The sequence below is a fragment of the Sphaerodactylus townsendi genome, linkage group LG06 (genome assembly GCF_021028975.2).
Source record: "Sphaerodactylus townsendi isolate TG3544 linkage group LG06, MPM_Stown_v2.3, whole genome shotgun sequence".
Classification (NCBI taxonomy): Eukaryota; Metazoa; Chordata; class Lepidosauria; order Squamata; family Sphaerodactylidae; genus Sphaerodactylus; species Sphaerodactylus townsendi.
Genome location: NC_059430.1, coordinates 86808479 through 86832535, shown reverse-complemented (window position 1 = coordinate 86832535; position 24057 = coordinate 86808479). Strand labels below are relative to the sequence as shown.

Genomic DNA, 24057 nt, shown 5'->3' with positions numbered 1-24057 from the left:
CTAAATAACAAGACTTGCACTGCAACTGAAAAGGTCGCAAGGTTCTTGTATTTTGCTACGAAACAACATTCACAATTAAATACAAGAGCCTGATATGTATAATCACTGAACAACTGATTCTTGGTTCAAACCACGCTGAGACAATATGTATATAGTTTTATTAGTTTTGTTGCTATATTATGTATTGTCTTGTATAATAAGGGTTTTTTTTACAATGCCAATAAAAGGTGTTTGGATTGCATGTTAAAAAGTCATGAAGCAAACCTTTGTTGTAGGGAAATGTTCAATCACTTTTCCCTATCTAGAGAATTGACCAAATGGTTATGCTTCATATTCAGGAACAGAACATGTTTATTCAGAACTGTTCATTAAAAAAATGGGATTTTGTTTCCAGTAAGTTATTTCAAGATCGTTGTTAGAGATATACTTGGAATTTAGTGCTTTGCAAAAAGATCTCCATCAGCCATCTCTCATGGGCTCAAACAGACTTGAGGAAGATCGTGCCTCGCCATCTGTCTATAAAATGTAAATTGTAGAACTAAGTAGTCTCAACTTGCCATGGAATCATGAGACAAGGACACAGGGGGAGCGAGGGGGAACTGTGCCCGGGGTATGTGTGCACCCTGTGCCCCTGCCACAGTGCTGCCCACTCCCGCCACCCCCTGGAACACCACGCCCTGCAGCAGCATGCTCCTGGGGTGTTATGCCCCCTGCCTTGTTGGCGCTACGCCACTGGGCAAGGAGGTGGTTTAACCCTTCAATTTCTTCCCTGTTTTTGTGATTTAAATTGGTCCCTTGTGCTGCTATTTGCACATTACCCAAATATAGTAAATGAGAACTAGTGTGTAGTGGTATCAGACTAGAAAACCCATTTCAAATCTGTGCTCTACTATTAAGCTTGATGGTTGCACTTTGGCCAGTCAGTATCATTTGCCTGATCCTTTCAGTTTTATAAAAAGAATAACTTGATACAGGTCTGTTAGCAGAGGTGGGATCCAACCAGTTCTCACCACTTCTCTAGAAGTGATTACTAATTTTTTCTGAGTGCTGAGAAGGGGTTATTAAAGCAACCTCCCTGCCCAATAGGGACTGGAGGTGCGTGTGTGTGGGGGTGTCACTGTTTGAATCCCACCACCATCGGAAACTGTTATTAAAATTTTTGGATCCCACCACTGTCTGTTAGCACAAAAAATATTATAAGCTGCTTTGAGTCCCAGTTGAACAGAAAATTGAGGTATGGATGAATAATACTGCAGCCAAGGCCTGGTATCCATTGAGATGATAAGCATGTTTCTGGACAGTATTATAGATTGTAGATGTGGGGTCTCAAGTAAATACTCCTCCATGAAAAAGTTCCTATATTTAGAATATAAAGTATTTACTTATAATTCTCCTTGACATACTAGATTTATTTGTGAAGGGATTTCTTTTTGTAGAGAGGAATGTTCAAATATGTGATTCCCATACCCTCAGTCCAAACACGAGGTCATCACCTCAAGCAGCTTCCACATGAGGATTTTTCTCTGTATGGACAGCAGAGATGTTTTGCAGTAAATAGGAACATCCAGACAATGTTGAGTATTGCCCTTGTCTGTACCTTCTCTGCTCTGGAGAAAATGTAAACCTAAATTTCTCCAAAGCAAAAGGGAATGTGAAGAGTGGCTAATTGGAGTGTTTATCAGGCTACACTCTACAATTGTCATCCTCCTGATGGAATCAAGTTCTCTAGGAAATCAGTTCTTCTGGAGAAAATGGCATATCTGGAGGGCAGAGTTGGAGTTCTGAACCTAGGTCTCCCAGGTCCTTGTCTGATGCACTAACTACTGTACCACACTTGCTCTCTTAAAGGGTGTGTTGGGAGTAACTGCGTCAGGGAAGACAGGGAGTGGCAGCAGAGCAAATGGCACAGACACTGGACATACGGATGGTGCTCCCCTCCTGTTCCAAGCTGTTTGGTACTGCTGTGGTAGAAATGCATATGTTTACTCCTGCATGTTTAAGCAGCCTCAGTGAGAGCTGTCAGGACTGCAACCCCCCACATGTACTGGTTCCCACCTTTTCCCAAAAAATGCGGGAAAACAAACTGAGAAGCTACATTCCACCAGAGCTTCAGAGCCAATGGGAGACCAGGAGCTGAGAGGAGGGGAAGAGTTGATTGGTTGCTGTCTGTCTTTGTAAATAGTTTATATACTGGAACTGAGGACAAGAATCCTCAGTTCCAGCACCCTGTAGTTAGGGTGACATAAATCAATAAAGTTCCTTTTCTAAAGTTAGCTTTATCTGAGTGTGTTCAGCCTTACAGAGAGCTAGACTAAAGAGTCTCCTTATGAAGAGAGGTGCTGTCACCCAAACTAGTGGTCTGCAACCAAGAAAATTATTGTAGGGAATGTTAATTCATGCAAGAAATGGATAACAGTGGAGTCTCTCCATCAATGTATGCCAGGAGCCTTCTACAGGAGTTAGACCTTTGAATAATGAGAAATATATTGTCAATAGAGAGATCTCAGAAAAAATTATAAAATCTCAGAAAAATAATAAAAGTTACTACAATCATCTTAGAGTGATTCATTCATTCAGAGTTTAAGAAAATAAAGTATTGAATGGAGTTTGGAAAAGATAGAAGGCAGGGTTATACATTACCAATCTAGATCAGGAAGCAAAAGAACTATGGACAACCAGCATGCATAGGATTGAAGAGAGGAGGCGAAGATGGGTAAGAGCAGTCGCAGACTCTTCCTATCTACTGCTAGCTTCCTACTTTATAGAAAATATTTCTAAGTGATGCTGAATGGGGCTTAGAGCCATATCTGTCTTCATGGAAACAATATGTTTTCTCAATTGTTTCTATTTTTGTGCATATAATATTCTTGCTGATGCTGTCATTTATAAAAACAAAGTTCCATGTTTTCTTTCCAGATATCTGTCCATAAGTCCCAAAAGGAAAGCCTCTGGTTTCATTTGCATGAAGCAGCCCAATCCAAAGGGGTGTGGTGGTAGAGTGGTGGTAGATCAATTCACTCTGTATCATCCAAACTCTATTTCTGTAGTTCCAGGATGTTATTATAAGCCCTGTCCTGTACCCTAGAGAAGTGGTATAGTGAGATTCTAGCCAAGAGTGATAGTGGGTGTAACAATAGATGTAATTTCCAAGTCGCCTTTGTCAAAACAGATTGCACAATTTAAGAACCAAAACTGAACACTTCCCATTGTGAAGCATAGCAAATCTTTTCACGCGTTGTCATCTGATTTACACTCACTATTTCTAAAATTAAAAGGGAGCACTGGATAATGCTGGTTGTTATATTGGTATTATGCCTAATAAAGGTTTTATGTATGGAAAAAAATTTTTTAAAGGGAGCAAAAGTCTCTGGAGACTTTTGGGAGTATCTTAATTGGACTGTCACTGTGGTTCAGTTTCCATCAGCATCAAGAGTTAGAACCAACTCACTTACTGGTATTTAAAACACATTAATAGGTAGCTATTTTCATCACTAGTTTGTGAAGAAGAATGTATGAAGAATATATGAAAGATTGGACTAAAAATGTTCATGTAACAACTTTATTCTATCTTTCCGTCTATCTCCACAGGGCTCAAAGCAGCAGATATCATTCTTCTCTTTTATCTTCACAATAACCCTGTGACATGGGTTAGACTGAGAGTGAATTGGCCCAAGGTCAGCTGACAAGCTTCATGGCAGAATTGGAGTTCTGAATGCTGAGTCTGAATGTTGAACTATTCAGAAATGACATGCAAGCTTCAGATGCCTGAGCCTCCCCTGGTTTAAAAAAATGTGATGAAAGACTCTTCAGTGATTCTTGTCCAGCTCAAATCTAAGTAATTATACTACTACGAATGGTAGTAATGTAAAAGTATGGTCTTGAAAGTGACCTTAAAAGTAAAGTCATGAGTGGCACAACATGGTGATGAAAGCATGAGCTGTGAGTCCTTGGTTAACATTTCAGCTCAGTCACAAACCCTTACACAGACTTTGTTCCTTATACTTAATAAATAGGTTCTATATAATATAACCTTTGCAATATACAAGCTGTCATAAATGCGGGTACATTGCTAGTCAATTATACTAAGCATTTGACTAAAATGAGAATACACACCTTTTCCCCCCTCTTTTCTTTCTGAGACATGTAAGGGAACAGGTATTCTTTACCTGAAGCTAAGGTCAAGTCTTAGCCAGAGTCTAGAATGGTACACCTCCCGCCACTCATGACCTCTATTTCCAAGTTTGCTAGCATTTACTCTGAGCTGATTCTGCACAATGACAAGGTCACCACCACAGAAGGGAAGATCAGTGTACTTATCAAAGCAGCTGGAATGAATGTTGGATCTTTCTGGCTTTAGCCAGCTTTGCCATCAGAAGTCTCACGTGTGATGCTGGAGTTGGTGGTGGAGCTGCAGACCCTGCTGGAGGAGGGGCCCATGTGGGTGCTGCTGCTCCTGCTGAAGAGAAGAAAGAGGATGAGAAGAATAAAGAGTCTGAAGAACCTGATGATAACCTGGGCTCTTTAACGAAGCTGATTTTTGTACTCTTTTACAATATAGAAGAGCACTTTTAAAAAGAGAATACACAGTTTCTAACCTGAAAGTCTTTCAGCAAAAGAACTTCACAGGCGAACTCCAGCGTGAAACTACCAACTGTAATTTCATAATAAGTTTTGCATTACCTCCCACTGGGGTTGGACCTGGAGTTGGAATTTTTTACTTGCTATAAATATGACTTTTCTTTCTCCCCACCTATTATGGATGTTAACTGTGTTGCATAACTATTTTTTTAGATTACATTTGAACTGTACATAATTAAATGTTATACTGGACTTCCTGCATTTTATGGCCCTTTGTTCCCACATTTTAAAATACCTCGTATGAAACATTGGCATAGTGAGGGTCAGTCTTGTGTCAATGCATTGATTTGAGGAACAGGCTGTAGTCTATGAAAGCTTCTATGAAAGCTTCTGCCTGAATGAAACTTTGTCAGTCTTTATGATGTCACCAGACTTAGTGCTGTTTCAATCAAAATAAAAACTTTTTAAAAAATGAATAGCTTTTCTTATATGGTTGGTCTTTTCCTTTGTTTATTGCTATCCCCTTATTTCCTGTGCTAACCCATCAATTATCTCATTGTTTTTCTATTTCTAGGAATATCCTTTTGTTTCTGTCCTCAGAAATAGACCAAGGAGACTTACTTTTAATGAAATAAACGTAAGATCAGCATGCCAGTCAAATCAGCCTTTGCTGTTGCTGGTTTTTTAAATTGCTAAACACAATGAACTATTATCACTCCAAGACTGAAATCAAACTAGCTTTGATGGCACATTACACTGACATTGTAAATAATAACTCTGCTCCTGTCGTAGATATGTATCACAGAACCACTATACAAAAGCAGGCACTGATGTCATTTCTCATCACTGGGGAAGGAAATGTCATCAGCTTGTCCCTTCTATTGAATAGGGATAGTGGAAGCACCAGAAGATAATAGAAAACAAAAAAAGAGGCATGATGCAAAGTTAAGTCCTATTGATCAACAGCAATCACTCATCAGCAAGCAGCCCCTCTGTTGCTATGGTGATAGTAATACCACTCCGTGGGTCTCTGGTCTTTTTACATGCTTATTGCTTCTTCGTTCCTTATTAATACAGAAACTTGAAGATTAATATTCAGTCAATTTTGCGTCAGTGGCATTCAGGACTGTTACAACAACTTTGTCTGTGTGGTGAGGCAAGTTTGGGCCTGGAAAACAGAACATAATATTGCAGGGGGAGGGGAGGCTTAGGGTTGCCGGTGTCCGGGTGGTAACCTGTGTTCTTCTGAAATTACAACTGGTAATTTCCAGGTAAAAGAAAATAGACTCATAGAGCAGGAAGGGATTTCAAGGGTCATCTAGTCCAACCCCCTGACACCTGTTACTGTAAAAAACTCTTACTGTAAAAAAAAGTTCCTAATTTCCAGCTGGTATCTTTCTGTCCATGATTTAAACTCATTATAGCAAGTCCTATCATCTACTGCCAACAGAAACAACTACTTCTCCTCTAATTGACTGCCTGTCAAATACTTAATACTTTCAAATACTTAATGTTGTTTCTAGAAATCAAAAGAAGGATGCTTTCCTTAAACAAGGAACTTTACCATATTTCTAAAACATGTTTTTAAAACAGCCCAACAGGGAGAATTATCCCGTTTTCTACCTTCACTAACCAGCCACATAGGAAACAGCAGGACTTTATGATTTTTTGACCTAATGGAATTTCTAACGGAAAAGCAGACCCAATTAGTAACCCCCTCTTGGCACACACAAATAATTAGTAACCCACTCTCGGGAACTGGTGAGAACCTGCTGGATCCCACCTCTGATTTCATCATGAATAAAGTGAATCCATGTGATAATGACACTGCAAACTCACAGGAAATCCCAACAGTTACTAATGCAACTTGGGTGTAATGAGTTAATGGCACAGGCTGGAGAATCTTAAGGAATGGTTCCAGGTACCCAATATTAGTTCAAAAGAAAAGAATAAACAAACTGTGATTTTTTTTATTTTTTAAAAGGAGAAGCGTTTATATTTGGATGCCCTTCCTTTATTCATGCACCTCTTCAATTCTGGACATTTTTCTGATAAAGTTACCACTCAGATCTACATTTAGACTTTACTGTGTCTGGCAAGAGAGTTTTGACTCTTGAAAGTGTTCACTCTGAAACTCTCTAGGGCGCTTGTGGACTCAGATCTTAACAACTCTAACAGTGTAATCCTATGCAGAATTACTCCAGTGTAAACCCACTGAAACTGATGATCTTACACTGAAGTAACTTTCCTTAGGATTGCACTGTAAGCCCTGTCAGAAGGAATCTACATACAACAGACTCATGATTTTTCTTTGTATGCACGCTGAGAAAGTCTTTCATTACAGTAAAGTACATGCGTGTGAGTTCACTTTCATCTATTTTCCTTCTAAACGGAACATGCCGCAGCTCTGGGGAACGGATTGTCTGCATACTTGGAAGACAGATGCAGGTTCTCTGTCGCTTGTGAGCCAGGATCCGATTTTTGTGGGCAGGAGCCTCAAGTAATTCTCACATATCTGAACCTCACCTTTACCCCAGACTGGTTCCCCCCTTTTATTTATAACCTGAAGGCAAAACTGGGGAGGATCAACCCGGATTGTATCCAGGTGGATAAAAGGATCACATGGAGCAGAACAAGGGCTCCTCGTCCGCTTAACTGCCCCGTGATTACAGGCATGTTCGCCGGCGCGTCCAGCGGACCCATCCCTTTCTTGTTCGCCTCTCTCGCCTGCATCCCGAGCCAGAAGCCAACAGGTGGCTCTCCGGTGGCGTCCAAGATCCCCGCCCTTTAAGGCGGCCGCCCGCCCGCCTGCTCCTTTGCCCGCGCCGCGCCTCTACTCCCGCCCGACCCTCTACCGAGGGGAACGAAGGAGACGCCCCTTCGCCTCCCCCAGCCGGAGCCGCCGGGTTCCGAGGGGCGCCCACCGCCCGCCCGCCGGAGCGCGACTGCGCAGCAGCGCCAGGGGGAAGCCGGGCTGCAAGGGGAGGCGAGCAAAGAGCCGCGCGGCGCTAGGGGGAGCGGGGCTTCTTGCACTCGGCGGCGCTGCCGTGGCTCCCTGCTTTGGCGGGCGGGCGGGCGTGCAGCGGGGAGGACATGCAGTCGCGGGGGAGCTGCTGAGGCTGAGTGGCGCGCGTGCGGCAGCCGGAGCGAGCGAGAGCGCGGACTGAGGCGAGGGGGCCCCAGTGGCCGGGCGACCATGCCGGGGGCGGCGGCGGCGGCGGCGGCGGCGGGAGCGGTGATGCTGCCGGCGCAGGAGGCGGCCAAGCTGTACCACACCAACTACGTGCGGAACTCTCGGGCCATCGGCGTGCTGTGGGCCATCTTCACCATCTGCTTCGCCATCGTCAACGTGGTGTGCTTCTTCCAGCCCTACTGGATCGGCGACGGCGTGGACACCCCGCAGGCGGGCTACTTCGGGCTCTTCCAGTTCTGCACCGAGCAGGGCATCTCCCGCGAGATCGCCTGCGCCGGCAGCTTCGCGGACTTCGCCGGCATCCCCTCGGGAGCCTTCCAAGCCGCCTCCTTTTTCATCGGGCTCTCCATGGTGCTGATCATTGCTTGCATCGTCTGCTTCATCCTCTTCTTCTTCTGCAACACCGCCACCGTCTACAAAATCTGTGCCTGGATGCAGCTCAGCTCCGGTGAGTGAGTCGCAGGTTCAACTTTTCAGTCCGCGCCGGGGAGACCGCGGGGGGTGGGGGGGGGGGGAGAGAAAAAAGCGCGCCAGTTCGGACATGCAAGTTATCTAAAGCTTAAAAGGAGTTCTCCTGGGGGCATGCACGTGTGGAGGGCTCTGAACCTTGGAGGCCATTTCTGCCGCCGACACGCTCTGCAGGGTTAACAAGCGTCAGGAAAGCATGAGTTCGTTTTTTGATAGCTGCCAGGAAATATTTGCCAATGACCGGGACTGGAGGTATTGATGGGTTAAATATCCCTGCAGACAAAAGGCACCACGTTTAACAGAGATAAACTTCGAGCCTGCTGAAGGTTTTTCGAAGGATAGCCAAGGATGATACACTGTCCAAAAGGGCTTGTGTGGGGTGGAATGGCATTACAAATATTCCCAAGACTCCAAAGCCAGGTATAAAGACACTTTCATGTTGGCTGTGGACCAAATTCCCACATGCTTTTTAGAGTGCTTTTCAACACACCCACCCTGTAGCTTGTGTGAACATGTGGAAAAACAGGTAGTTCTAAATATGCAATACTACATTCCGGACATCTGAAAAACTGGCCGTTTGATTTTTGCTTGTAGCAGTGGATGTCTTTTTCTTCATAATGAAACTTGATGAGCTGTAAGATTCAGAAAATGCAAAAGGAGGTACTTCTTCCTTTAAACAGTCAGCGTTGTGGAGTTCCCAGCCAGTGGCTGTAGTGATGACTGTGAGGTGGCTTTGAAAAGGGAATTTGACTGATTCAGGGTGGATAATTACTGGCCTTGGCAACTTAAAAAAGCCTGCATATTCAGAGGCAGTAAGCTTCTGAATCTCAGTGCTGGGAGACACCATCACCAGGAGGCCTTGGTTCTGTGCCCTGTTTGATGGTCATCCAACGCAGTCTAGTGGGCTACTGGTGTGAAGCAGAATGCTGAACTAGTTTGATCTGGCAGGGCACCTCTTATGTTCATGCAGGAAGGTAGTTTGATGTTTGTATTTTGATCTCCTTATGTTCTGCAGACCGCATGTGATTTCAGTCTTGAAGAGATGGGGTTATTTGTTTTCATGTCTGAACGCATTTGTACCCAAGTCAAGCGTGTTGGCGAAACAGTGAATATTCCTCCTCTGGCGGAGGCTACTGCTTTAATAAAGGTCAAAAGCAAGTCATATTGAGAACCTCAGGGAGTGTTTGAAAAATCCCTCAAGACAGGCAAACCCACTGTATTCCTGAGTAGGCCTTTGGTATGGATTTCAATGGCATTTTTTGTGCTAAGGGCTTTGTTCCATATGTTGGGTTGAGGAATTGCTCAGCTCATTAGGTATCTCTGGCAAGATGTGCTGCCTTTAGGGTTTCACCATGAAAGGGTATGATTGAATGGTGGAGTGTAAATATTCAAATGTGATGGTACATTCTGTCTGATAGTTTCTTCCAGTGGTTGTCATCGCGAACATCCATAAGAGGCATATGGAGGGCAGTCCTGTGTGGGTCCACTCAGAATCTTATTGCTCTGTTCAGTGAGGCTTACTTCCAGGAAAGTATTCTTCCAGGAAGGGAAAGTGACTGGAGATGCAGAATATGGGACTTGAGCGGACAGAACATCTCCAGTGTTTCTTCCTCAGGGGTTTTGACTTGAAAACCCTTTACCATTTCACTACCTTAAAAGACCTGGCAAAATTCTGAAATCACCTAAAGATACCCTCCATAACAAGTATTTAATTATAAAGGCCTTCGAAAATTGAAGAGGAAATGTTTTTGAGTTTGATCCTAGTTATTAGAGATGTCATTAATATGAATCAAATTATAGCAGATGGGAAACAGACTCTAATCAAACCCTGAGCACACGGCTAATCATCCCAATGTCTTAATTTTGGTCTTGAACTGTATTTCAGAGAGTCGATTTAAAAGACAAGCTTTGGAATAATATCTCTGACTTGTAAAGTGCCAAATAATTGAAGCTTAACAGCGAAACAATAAACAATAACTAAACTTTACATTTGCTGAAATGTTAGGTTTCAAAACTTAGTCTTGTTGCTGGCAGTAAATAAAGGAAGGAGAAATGAAATCTAAGGCAGACAAAGTGATAAACCATTTTTTATTTAATAGATAGGTTGATTACAGTTTACAGTTTACAGATTACCTTTACAGCCCTGGCCCCTGCCTGGTGGAACACTTTACCACCAGCTATCCGGGCCCTGCGGGATCTTGGAGAGTTCCGCAGGGCCTGTAAGACCGAATTGTTCCACCGGGCGTTTGGAGGGGCCGACCGCTGAAGTGCGCCCTCCCCCCCCCCTCCTCCCCTCCTTTCGCTCTGGGCCCTTAATTTTGTGGGGGCCCTCAGCTTTTTGGGTCTGCTTCCAGGGTGGGTGTATTACGTTTTATGAAATTTGTCGGATGCCGCTGTAATTTTATTTAATTCGCTGTTTTAACTGGGATTTTAATGCTATTTCTGTTATGATTATGTTGTTCACCGCCCAGAGCCCTTCGGGGGAGGGGCGGTATATAAAATTGATTATAAATAAAATAAATAAATAAAATTAATTTTGGAAAAACAGGCACCGGTATATGAAATCTAAACATAATCCTGCTGATTTATGCCCAAAATAATTTCTGAGAATGTAGATTGATGTTGTAGGAATAAGATTGCCATGATCTAGGGACAGTATTTCTAACATTTTTATTCTTGGGTTACCTAGTGGAACCTCTTTGTTCAGCTTTTATTATTAGATGTGCAGTGTTTTCTGCAGTTTTGTATTCCACAGGCTTTGTTAGTTATTTACAAAAACTCCTAATTTGAAACTGTGTTACTACTTTTTTCATCAATTTTGCTGACCTTCTTGCCTTTCTCATTATTGGAAAAACATTATAATTTCAGATCTGACAATGCTATCTCTTGAAGTCATTTAGTTTGGAACTGTATTGGGGGGGGGGGTTAGGGATGAGAGTGTTAGGGCACGGGAGAAGGGAAGGGGACCCATCATCTAGTTGAGGCCTGCCCATTCATCCTGTGGGGGAAGGGGAGCGGGCCTGTCATCTGGTCGAGACCCACCCACTTAGGCCCCTTCCGCACATGCAAAATAATGCGTTTTCAAACCACTTTCACAACTGTTTGCAAGTGGATTTTGCCATTCCGCACAGCTTCAAAGAGCACTGAAAGCAGTTTCAAAGTGCATTATCTGCATGTGCGGAATGAGCCTAAGAGGGGGGAGGGAGCCTGTCATCTTGTTGAAGCCCACCCACCCTGGGGGAAGGGGAAGGTCTGCCATTTGCTGCAGAAGGAATTTTGTGCAATATATACTGTTACTTTGGTGTTTGTCAAATGTATTTAAATATGTAGTCTGATTTTTCTCTGTTCAACTCTTGAAAATAATGGAAGGTAAATCATTAGTGCTGCTTTGAGTTGTCCCTAGAGTCCTTCCTGCTTAGAATTCCCCTGATTTGGAATCAAAGACAGCGCTTTTCAAAGGAACTCTTCAATTTGTTGTTGAATTCAGTTGATTTAATATTTCAGATATTGATTTGCTATGGGTTGCACAGTAGTGTGGGATTTGTGCTGTCAACATTTGTTGTTGTTTGTTTTGTAGATGCATGGGATTTACTGTGCCACTGCCAGTGTGAATGATGAGCAAGCCTCTGTACCTCTAGTGCTTTCAAGTTGAATAGAGGTATTGCTAAAATACACAATATGCAGAGGGCCAGAATAGAGGTATTGCTAAAATGCATAATATGCATTTGCATAAAGAATGAACAGTTTATCCTTCATGTATTGTACTGGTTTCAATGAAAGAATGGTGTGATTTCAGCGTAGGTGAACAGATTTTCAGAACAATATTTCCAAAATGCTGTCTCCAACCCAAATACTGCTTCTGGTATATCCTGAGAGCAGCCACAATACTTGTTGAATCATGTTTGTGCATTAGGTATATTTCACATTTTATAAACTGATATGTGTTCCTCACATAACCAAGGGTATTAGAGTAATGAGAGTGATACTGAAGTCACATATGCTTGACATATCCTCACCAAACCTCCTCCTGTGTGGCCCATCATGCAATTGTGAGTAGTGATGACATTTCTCCATTTAATATCTGTGTTTGTCTTGTCATTGAGTTACACAATTGAACATTGTTATCTTGACTGTTAATATTTGCCAGACTCCACATTCTAAAATATGTCTTGCTTCACACTGCATGTTGTGTGTAGCTTTATTTTAGCATGTATTAATAACTTCATTAAAATATTCCATCTTACAGGTTATTCTAAAATGAAACAAGTCCTGTGAAGAAGCACAGAATGTGCAAAGGTGGTTGCAGTTTTGTTAATCTCAGGGTAAATTTGGAATTGCTTTAACCTCAATAAATGTGTGATAATTCTGTAATAGACCTTCATGATGAGCTTGCATTTCAATGATGAACTTGCATACATGCATTTCAGATTATAGTGCTCTTGTGTATGACAGAATCTGAAAATATCAATTGCTCAAATACATAAGGAATTACTGTTATCAGTTTCTGGGCTGCTCAGCTATTCTGTGTTAGACAGTATATATGCAATACTTACAATCTCACTAAAAGATGCTTACGGACCATTTTGTTTTTATTTATTTTCATTTGTTCTCCAGCTTTTTCTTCCACAAATGTCCGCAAATATGGAATAAAATATTGGTAGATGACCTTGAAGTTCAGTTCTGAGACCTTTAAGTTCTCCTCCTGCAGTTAGTTGCCGAATAATAAACTTGTATCATTGGGTGACATCAGGGCAGCCAAGACAATAGCAGGTAAAGAGGCTGTGATGCCATGAGGTTGTATTAGGCTCCCTATTGTGAAGTAGGTTACAAACTTTGGCTTGGACTCTTGGCATTAAAAAATCACTTTGAACCAACAGGATCAGTGACAGCCTATTGTACTGATAGATGCTTAGGTAGTGTCTTGATATATGGAAATAGCCATTATGTCTTTTTTGCTGTTGTATGCAACTGACATATATTTCAACATAATGGAAGGGCAAGCATGATTTGATAAATGAAAAACTGTCATTCATTTCTGTTGTGGGCAATTTACGAAGGCTCGGGGGGAACTCAGGTTGTCATTCTTGGTGCGGAACATTTCTGGTTGACATTATCTTTGTGAACAACACTGTCCATATGAGTTATACATTACCTATTCAGTTAAATGTGAGCATTTCTGAGGCTCAGATACTGCATTGTTCAGGGGTCTACAACGGTACCTTTAACCTTCTGATACCTCGTTGCTAGTGCAGAATATCTTATCAAGTTCCTAGGAAAAGATTTGCTCTATGCTCTTTCTAAAAAAATCTGTTTCATGGGATTTTTCTGCGCATTGCTTAACGTTTCTGGCACTCTTCCTACTCTGCTTTCTGTTTCTAGGGCAGTATAAAATGTAGCAACTTCCTAGGGGATGGGAAAGAAGCTCAGGATATTTTTCATTTCCCAGAAGTAGCTCTCATTCAGGAAAAGATTGGCAACCGTAAACTTGGATTTTGCTCAGTAAATATTGCCCTGCGAGAGAAGGGCAATATGAGGCTGTCAGTGTCTCATAAACCATGCAAAATTACCAATGCAGTGGATTGTTTCAAATACATTTGGGAGTCTTGGCCAAGAGAATTTTCCTGGTTCACTGGCTAAGAATACAGAGTAGAAAATGCTAGCATTTGTAAAGTAGCACTTTTTGGGTCTGTGAAAATAGGGCATCTTGGCTACATTTGAATCATAGAACCAGTGTTTAAAAGAATGCACATGTGACCCTCCCCAAGTTGTCAACTTTTGGTGTTGAGAATATCCTGGAATTACAACTCCAGACAACAGAGATCACTTCACCTGGAGAAAATGACAGCTTCCAAGGGTGGCTTCTATGGCCCTATGCCCAGCTGAGGTCTCTCCCCACAAAGCCCCAGGAATTTCCAGATCTGTAATTGACAACCCTGGATACCACCCCCAAATTTCCAGGAATTTCTCAAGCCAGAGCTGGCAAACCCTACCCCCCCCCCTTCCCAACAAACAGCACAACAGAGGATTCAAATATGCCTATTAATAACGATGTATTGGGAATAGCCTGCAAATGTATTTTCGATTGAAACATTATATTGTATATGTGTTTTTAGGTTTGTCTTGAAATGCAGAGTTATATAATAAGTTCTGGTGATGAAGAACCCGTGACTAGCTGTTGCTTATTATAAGCACATGAAAGAGGCTTATGCCTAGCCAGGTCACTGTCCAATAGGTGCAGTGTTCATCTCAGTGGTGTCCTCAAGTTCACCTCAACCATTTCAGTGAATGGCTGTCATTCATCTGTATGATAACAGTAATGATGGCCAGACCCTCACAGCACTCAGTAACCAAGATCTTGGAAGGAGTTGCAGCATGCTTGCACAGCCCGAGGTGAACTGCTTGGCTCTGCGCCTGACTAGTCCTCTCTATCAAAGCACAACCAAATGATATGTAATGTACTTTCTGCAAATAAGCTTCTGAATTCATCTCTTAATAGTTAAGCATACGCTCTGCTCCTACTATATTGTTGTTGTTGTTGTGGGGTGTTTTTTTTACCATTTCTGTAACAGTGTGTCAAATATTGAGGCTAACCTCTAAGCTAATGACAGATTAAAGGTTAATTCTCTTTTGCAGTTACCAGCGTGTGTATGTCTTAGACACAGGGAAGTTAAAGGACTGCCACATGGTTGTGTGTAGGGTAACTGGGGGGATCATGTGGCGCTTGTGAGAGGCTGCATGTGCCTCACGGAGCTCTTCTCCCCACCCACTCCTCTTAATTTGTTGGATTTCATGTGAAACAAAAACAGTGTCCCTGAAAGTGCTGTTTGAAATTCCCTTGCATTTTAAGAAAAGGGTTTAGTCGATATAGGCTGAGTTTTTAGGACAAAGACGAGAGGTGTTCGTGTTAGGCTAAATGTACCAGGTCAGGGGAAATTCAAAATGCCTTATAAAAGCTGCCGCAAGGAAAAGAAAGAGGTTATACTACCGTAGTGTTATCAGACTACATACAGTCAAAAATATTAAGCTGTACTGACCAAAGTTTTGTGTTCAGCTTTTCTGATGCATGTTATTTATTTAATAAACACATCAGTCACTTTTGAAATTTAAAAAGTCCTTCAATTTGATACGCACAGAAAAGAAACTCTGCATGAATATTACGTGCAGCAGAATTGCACTCTGTTAAGTCCATTGATTTCAATAGAAGGATGTAACTGTGCTTCGGGTGGCACTGCAGACTTGATAACTTTTTAATCTCCTCAGGTGACATTCTTGATGGTTAAGTCTCTCAGCGTCTGTGGTGGGTGGCACCTGCAATCTGCTCTTTCTTTCTTCTCTCCTCTGTCTCCAGTTCTCTCTGTCTTCTCTGAGGTGGAGTTCACCAAGGTGATAAGTGTCGACAGGCAATGTCATGAGCAAGTTGGTCAGGTAGTCCTTGTTTCCTTGTAGGGGTGATGACAACCCCTTCTAGCTTTCTCTGCTGACAGACCAGGGAGCTTTCAGAATTCTCTACAGGCAAAGCTGGGCTACTCCCCTGGGTCAGCCTTGCTCAAATTGTTGGAATTCTTTGATGAATTACTATTTCACTGAACTATTTGAGGTTGGTGGTAAAATATTTGAATGCGGTCCACACAGAAAGCCTGCTGCAATAGAAAATTAATGTGTCAAAGAGGAGTTTAGCACAGCTTGCTACCTCCATGGCGTGCTAGATTATAGCACTCCGAGCATTTTATACCAGGCAGCAATAAAAGAAGAAGAGTTTGGATTTATACTCCAACTTTCTCTCCAGTAAGGAGTCTCAAAGCGGCTTACAAACTCCTTTACCTTCCACTCCCCACAACAGACACCATGTGCAGTAGGTGGGGCTGCGAGAATTCTGAGAGAACTGTGACTAACCCAAGGCCACCCAGCAGGCTTCATTTGTAGGTGTGGGGAATCAAACCCAGTTCTCCAGATTAGAGTCCACCCACCCTTAACCACTACATCAGGCAATGACTCCCAACTATTTGCAGAGTTAAATTCAGTATTTTACCAGCTCTAAGTTACAGGCACTCTAAATATCAGAATCCTGACAAAAAAAGCAGGTCTTGTGTGTCTGAACTTTTAGCTTTCCCCCCTTCTTAAGACATTTCAAAACACAATTTAAAAACAGCACACTTAAAAATGAAAGTGCAACCTTTCTTCAGAACTACATTGCAGCTCTATCATCAGCCTATTTGACATTATAGAGGTGGAACGTTTTATTTTGATTGTAGCATAGTCTGAGGAATGCATTATTTAAAAGTCTTAATTCTGTTGTGCTTTTTCCCCCTTGTCTGGTTGCTTACAGTTGCCAGCTCTAGATTTATAGCAGCTAGCGATTTTCTGCCACATGGCTTAAGTATAAATGCGAGGGCACAGGATGCTGGAAGTCTTGAATGTCATTGAAAATTTTACAGAGCAATTGAACAGAAAAGGAGTGATGTCTTTTCTCAGCCCTGTGACAGGATGAAGTTCAAGATTTGTATGTTTTTTGGTTGTGCCATGACCACTGTCTGTCAGTCTAAGATGTCTCAGAGTGGTTGTGATGATGAGCATCTTGAAGGGAAAGCCGTAAATAAAGGAAGATTAGCATAGCTGTCTCCATTTTCTCTACACTTCTTTTTAAATCACCTTGGATATGCTAGTGTTGAAGGAAGATGTTTGCTTCTAGAGTGGAACGACACTATTAAAAGATTAGAGAGTCTGATTTTTGTTCATTCATTGTAGGTCTTAAATGAAATATTGCTGTTTTCCTCACAGAAGGACATTGGCTGGTGGTAGAAGGAGGAATGAAGTGCAATCCAGAACTTCTGTACTTCTTTCCCACTGCAGAGGAAGAGAGGAAGAGAGGCTTGTTACTGCCTTTGCAGATAAGGCTCAATTGATCACTTGTATGTTCCTTTAAACTGCAAGGCAAAGGTGATGCTCCTCAAAACAGGAGAAGAGCATTTTCAGGAGACAATCAGGTGGTGGTTGGGGGATACTTAATATTTCCTCTGCCTGCTGACTGTCATTCACTATGCACATATATGTCTCCTGGCAGGGAGGAAAACAAGACTTGCAGGAAAGGATTAACAGACAGTGTTAGATACTCACTCCAGTTTTCCCCTGTGAATGCCCTCCCTGTGCAATCATTAATGTGAACTGGGAAAGGTTTCCCAAGAACATGGCTTGTAGTTCTATTCTCAGAGTGGTTTCTCCATTCAAGCTGCCATCCGTCATTCAGGCAGTTTTCTCTTCATTCTTGTTCTTTGTCCAAATAAAAATATTCCTGAATGGTCTTCATGTGGATTCCATCACTTTTCACAAATCCTTGAACATCTGAATATTCAAATATGTGCTAGTGATCATGGTGCTAGTGATCTACCACACAATATGTGCTAGTGATCTACCACACAAAAGGTGTTTGACAGGGCTGCATTTTATTACCAGAGCTCTTTAATCGAAATCAACATGACTTGCCTCATAGGTTTACCCATAATAAATTTTATCCTCCTAGATTTAGCTTCTATCCCATTTCTGTTCTGTTTTATGCAGATGATGCAGTTGTTCCATACTGTACCAGAGTGGAACTAAAGCATGCACTTCACAGTATAGCAGACTTCTAGAAAGAGAACTATCTTGTAATTATTTTAAATCTAATTTTTTTATATTTCAGAAGTCTGGCCCTCATAAAAGTTTCGAATTCACATGGATTCTGAACAGTCACCTTATCAAGCATTATTATTATTTATTTGGGATGCCATTTTCTGACATCTAATAAATGGATTGCACATTATAATTACATACTTGAGATAATTATGTTTTTTCCCACCGAGTTGGCAGTCAGTATATTCCTATGGTTCTTGCAGTATATCATGCTAAAATCTTTTCTCCAGCTCTGTGAAGCTCCTTATGGGTATCTGCAATTTCTGTGAAGTGGAATCTGCTCACGCTTCCTTTAAATTTAAATATTTTTTTTGTTTGATCATAATTGTTTGCCAGTTTTACTACAGGGGTCACTGCAGGATTCCCCGTGCGTCATCTTGGAACACCTTAGTAGATAAGAAGTTAAGAGGCCCTGTAGTAGCTTTACTATCCTGTACTTTGAAAATCCTTAGCATTAGGTAGAAAACTTTTGAATAGCTAAGGAATATGATCAGGGTGCCCTTGACAAACCTTTAAAATCAAAGTAAATGTTTGAAAGATCTGGTTGTGAATGTCTTGCCTTAGACATTAAGTCATTCTTTAGCCATTGTTCCTAAAACATTTGCAAAGGGATCTTTAAATCCTTATGAGGATACTGGAGGTCATGATGGAGTTTTCTGTCTCAAACTGCAATGTGCCATGATAGATGAAATGTACCCCTTTGTGGGATGATGTTAGTTGCTTGTCAAGCAGTTAGTCACATGGTGATAAGTTATCACATTGTTAATGGCTGCCTGCTTTCACTTTTCATTGCAGTTTGCATGGGAGAAGCAGCAGTAGTTCTACGAGGGGCTGTGGCAGGATTGGCTCTCTTGTGGTGCGAAGTCCCAGTGGAATAATGCCTATGGACAGAGATGAATTTAGATTCACGTAGGATATCTCTGCAAAAAAAAAGACATCTCACTGTAAAAGTGACAGAATGAAAACCAATTATTAGTGAGGTTATATTTAAAAAACTAATTGAACCACGAATACCATCTGTTTTTGAATGCAATAACAGTAGCCAATTTCCTATATTCGTATATAAGTGTGTATTTAGGTTTCATTTTTGGTGCCCAGCAATACAAAGGGATTCTGTTTTTGAAATAGGTAAAAAGGAAAAAAGGCAAAATCACTTTTATCCAGAATGAAAATCTGTAGTATGGTAAGCGGATGAGTGTAACACCTAGCAAGGCCCTCCTGTGGAGATTACCACAGTCACAACATTGCGACAGCACAAAGAAGCAAAGTGGAAATCTGTTTTTCCCCCACACTTTATTTAATTTAAAATGAAAATGTTGAATGACTGGAATATGTATCACACTATGCTAATCCAATTTATTTGAGAAGAAAGATTTGTAACTGGAATCTTTAGGTGTGAAACCATTGGTTCTAACATCTATTTATTTATATATAAAAAGTAGGCTTTCTTAAAGTATTTGAGCTTGCTTTTTTCTAAAACACGTAATGAATCATGAAGAACTTTTTTTTCTTTGAAGAAAGGGAGGTTGGAGTTGTTTAAATTCTATATTCTTCATGGAACATTGTTTTGAAACAAGCATATTATGTGAAATCTTACCAAATGTATTGTATTCAGTTAACTGGCTGAATGTAATTTGAAATGTATTTAAAGAAACTACAGTATGCTACAGGTATCTTGTGAGCTGTAACTTGATTACAGCAAAATTAAAATGTGTTAGCATTTCCAAGAACCATGCATTTTTAGGCAATACCCAGTTGTGCTGCCAGTACAAGAGAAGCACTTTAATATTATAAAAGTAGCTACACATTAACTGTCCTAATCCATAAGATAGAACATGACACATTTTTATGCCTACCCATTTGATACCTGCCCTCTTTAAAAAAAACCCCGCTACCAGGGTACATTAAATTGAACTTTTTACAAAAGTCTAGCATTGATTAGACTTGTATAGGCTCTTCCTCAAGACTCACATTCATGTTATTAACACTATTTCTAATTTTTAGCATGGCCAAATCTGTTGATAATTATATGCAGAGATTAGAGCCGTGAACAGAAAAGACAGATTTTCCCGCAAACCTGGTAAAAAAAAACAGCAGAAAAATCTGAAAACTGGGAAAAAATCCAGGGGGAGGAGCGCTAACCACCTGCAAAATAGTAGAAGCAGCTGCTGTAGCTTTAAGAAACAAATACCCTATGTGGCTGTTGCTAGCGACTACAACAGTATTAATGTGAAGCCTTGACTTCTATAAGGAAAAGTAAGGGAGTGGGGACAGTCCCTTTCTGGCCTTGTTTTGGCTTTTGAGGGAAGACTTGTTAGGTCTAGGCCAGGGGTAGGGAACCTGCGGCTCAAGAGCCGCATGCGGCTCTTCTGCCCTTGCACTGCGGCTCCACGAGCCAAGCCGCAGGCCCCATCCTTGCCTGCCCTGCAAGCAGCAGGGCAGGCGCACCAACTGCCCACGGCCAGCTGGGCTGTGCCGCGGGCTTCCCCTCTCGCCTGCCCCATTGAAGCGGGGCGGGCGCTTTCCTGGCGGCCGGCGAGGCCAAGCCGCCAGCTTCATCCTTGCCCGCCCTGTAGGCAGCAGGGCGGGTGCACCAATTGCCCGCAGCCAGCTGGGCCACGCCGCGCCGCGGGCTTCCCCTCTCGCCCGCCCTGTTTGAGCGGGGCAGGCGCTTTCCCGGCGGCCGGCAAGGCCAAGCTGCTGGCCCCATCCTTGCCCGCCCTGCAGGCAGCAGGGCGGATGCATCCATGCACTTCTCAGAATGAGCGGAGTAAAAGGTAAAAAACCCCAATATATACAGTGTTATCTTTATTTTAAATGTCAAAAATTATTTGCGGCTCCAAGTGTTTCTTTTCCCGTGGAAAACGGGTCCAAATGGCTCTTTGAGTGTTAAAGGTTCCCTACCCCTGGTCTAGGCCTAGCAGCAACTACCAGGCAGTTTGATACCCTGGGACTTGCATGACTCACCCATGGGCAGCTTGCTTGCTTCTGTAGGGCAGCCTTTGAAAGGCGCTGTGGTTTAATTCTTAGAGAATGGGAGACCAAGGCTCAAACCCCCATTTTGCAATGGAAGTTTACTGGGGGATATTAGGCCCAGCCACACATTCTCATCCTAACCTACCTCATTGGATTATTGCGTCTAGTTATGCTAGACTCCACCCCCAAACAGCATCATTTTCAATGGTGTTTAAACTAGGGAGCCCAGATTCTCCTTTTAAATCCACCTTAAAGGGAGAATCTGGGGTCCCCAGTTTAAACAACATTGAAAGTGATGCTATTTTGGGGTGGATTCTCCCCCACCCTGAAACAGCATCCCATTTAATGTTAAAACTGGGGACCTCAGATTCTCCCTTTCAATTCATGCCAAAGGGGGTGGATTTAATAATAATAATAATAATAATAATAATAATAATAATAATAATAATAATAACAACAACAATAACAATAACAATAACAATAACAATAACAACAACAACAACCTTTATTAGGCATTGAGAGAATAACAGAAAGAAAACAAGCATTGGCAAGAAGGGAGTGGATTTAAAAAGATAATCTGGGGAAATTTAGGGGGTGCCTGTTGTCAGGGGTGCAATTATTAGCAGCACCAAAATTTCAGAGTATCTTCGTGAGACCCTACTCATTATACCACCCAGGTTTGGTGAAGTTTGGTTCAGGGGGTCAAAAGTTATGGACCCTCAAAGGTGTAGCCCCCATCTCCTATTAACTCCCATTGGAAACAATTGGGGATAAGACACTCCCTTTGGGAGTCCATTACTCCCTAAACCAAACCTCACCAAACCCAGGTCACATCATCAGGAGAGTCTCCCAAAAAATCCCTGAAATTTTGGTGCTGCTAGCCTAAAATCTGCACCCTCTGCAGGCCAAAAACAGAAAAAACACTGAAAATACAAAATCCCCTACAAATGAACCTGCATTTTTGTCGCCCACCACAAGGTGGTGCCCTGGGCAGCTGCCCACTTTGCCCAATGGGAGGAACGCCTCTGTTGTAACCCTCAAGATTCCCACCACCAGATACCCATGTGCTCTTCCCTCATCTTTGGTCATTTTAGTCCGTGGCCTGCCAATTTAAAGCCTTTACTGGCATATCAGAATCATGTTAAAATAAGATGATAAAATAAGAATAGAAACAATAAAAGGAAAAAAAGGTTGTATACATTTGTTCTATACATACAGATACAAGCAGGTTTATTTTCTTTCAACTATTTCAAGAAGAAAATGTGCAACAATCTCAATAAATGTAGAATCAGAATTGTTTAAAAGGTATGGAACAGCAACCGAGTCTGTGAGGGACGTAGTAAGTAATGGGATGGATTTTGCGTATCTGGCTCTGACTCCCTGGGTTTTTGGCCAAAGGCCTGTCTAGAACCATAGAGTTGGAAGGTACCATACTGGTCATCTAGTTTAACCCCCTGCTTAATGCAGGAGCCACCTAAAGCACCTCTGACAAGTGTTTATCCAAGCACTGCTTGAAGAGTACAAGAGAGGGGAGCTCACCACCTCTCTAGGCAGCCAAGCCTACTATTGAACAACTCTTACTGTAATTCCCCCCCCCCCAAAAAAAATATTTCAGTCCTTAATTTAAACCCATTATTGCGAGTCCTGTCTTCTGCTGCCAACAGGATCAGCTGCCTACCCTCCTGTAAGTAACAGCCCTTCAAATGCTTAAAGAGAATAATCATGCCCCTCCTCAACCTCCTCCAGATTGAACATTCCCTTTCTTCGTAGTGCTTGGTTTCTAGGCCCCTGATGATCTTCGTTGTTTTACCCTTTCCTTGTCTCCCTGTTCCCGGCACAAACTAAATTCCTTGTATCAGAAAACTGTTTGTGTACTGCTTCTTGCTCGCTCATCATGGCAATTGTCTTATCTGGTTCTTTCCTGTGATCAAACTGAAGGACCAGTAATCCTGAAATCTTTTCTGTCCCATCTCTTTATTGTGGTATGAGAGATCCAGCCTTCAATGCTGATCTGAATGTTTTGAATTGTGTGATGGTTTGCAAGCTGCTTCAATGGCATTGCTGGGAAGTGGCTATGCCCTGAATAAAACAAATAAAGCAATCCCTCAGAGGAGACTGTTCTGCATGCAGGAGCATCTATATACCGGGTTTGTACTTAATTAGCACATGGAAGTTTGTGTGTGTGCTCCACTCATGGTTAGCAAATCAGAAATGAATCTTATTGCCTACCTTAACACAACATTTTTCAACATTTCCCAGGAATTCATTTACTCAGAGGAAGTAACTGAATCCTTCAGTATTACAATCCCATGGAGAAAATTATAGTCAATGAGTAGTCACAAAGAAAATTCACAACATAGTTTCCCAACATGTTAATTTGCGATGGTTAGATTAAATTCTAAGAAAGGAATTCATAGGTGAAACAAGATTTGTTGATTTTATTGCCGCTTCCTTCTCTCTTTTCCCTCTCCAGAGGAAAACAAATTGCAGGTTGAGTCTGTAATAGATCTCTTCCAGATTGTTAGGCAAAATGTGATGGTAATGTGATATCATCTAAATGAACGGTTTCAACAGGAAGTGCCTTAAATTGAATTACACTAAGTTTTTATTGAATACAAGATTCTGATCTCCTGTGCTGGCTGCTCTTCTGCTGTTATAGAGTCATGATATAAGAGGATGGATTCTCATATGGATTAAAAATTGGTTAAAAGGAAGCAAAGAGCAGGACTAAACAGATCTTACAGTGGAGGGAAGTAAGCAGTGGGGTCCCACAAGGATCTGTATTTGGGCTGGTACTGTTTAATTTGTTTGTAAATGATCTGGAACTAGAGGTGAGCAGGATAGTGGCCAAGTTTGCAGATGACACTTAAGTTATTCAGGATCGTGAAAACCAAGGATGACTGTGAAGATCTCTAGGAGGATATGACTGTGAAGATCTCTAGGAGGATTTTCACAAATTGGGTGCATGGGTGACAATGTGGCAGATGAAGTTCAGTGTTGGTAAATGTAAATGAAGTACATTGGAGCAAACTTCCAATATTAGTTAGTGGGGTGTGAAGTTGCTGAGACTCAAAGAGGAAAAGATTTGGGGGGATAGTGGAAAGCTGCCATGGCTGGCCTTGCCAATAATATAGCCAAGTCCACCTAGCAGTGTGCGAGCAAACTGTAAAACAAAA

The 24057-nt window shown here is 41.9% G+C and overlaps 1 protein-coding gene and 1 pseudogene across 2 annotated transcripts in view; both read left to right on the top strand.

Moving 5' to 3' along the window:
• The first annotated feature begins 4222 nt into the window (after positions 1-4222).
• Positions 4223-4572, top strand: LOC125435395 (annotated as a pseudogene).
• Positions 4573-7751: 3179 nt separating this feature from the next.
• The window catches only part of LHFPL3 (LHFPL tetraspan subfamily member 3), a 231767-nt gene continuing 215461 nt past the window's right edge, over positions 7752-24057 (top strand). For both annotated transcript variants that reach the window (XM_048500263.1, XM_048500264.1), the window contains exon 1: positions 7752-8219. In XM_048500263.1, the coding sequence (XP_048356220.1) occupies positions 7775-8219 (445 nt within the window). In that variant the 5' untranslated portion in view covers positions 7752-7774. The remainder of the gene's footprint in view (positions 8220-24057) is intronic.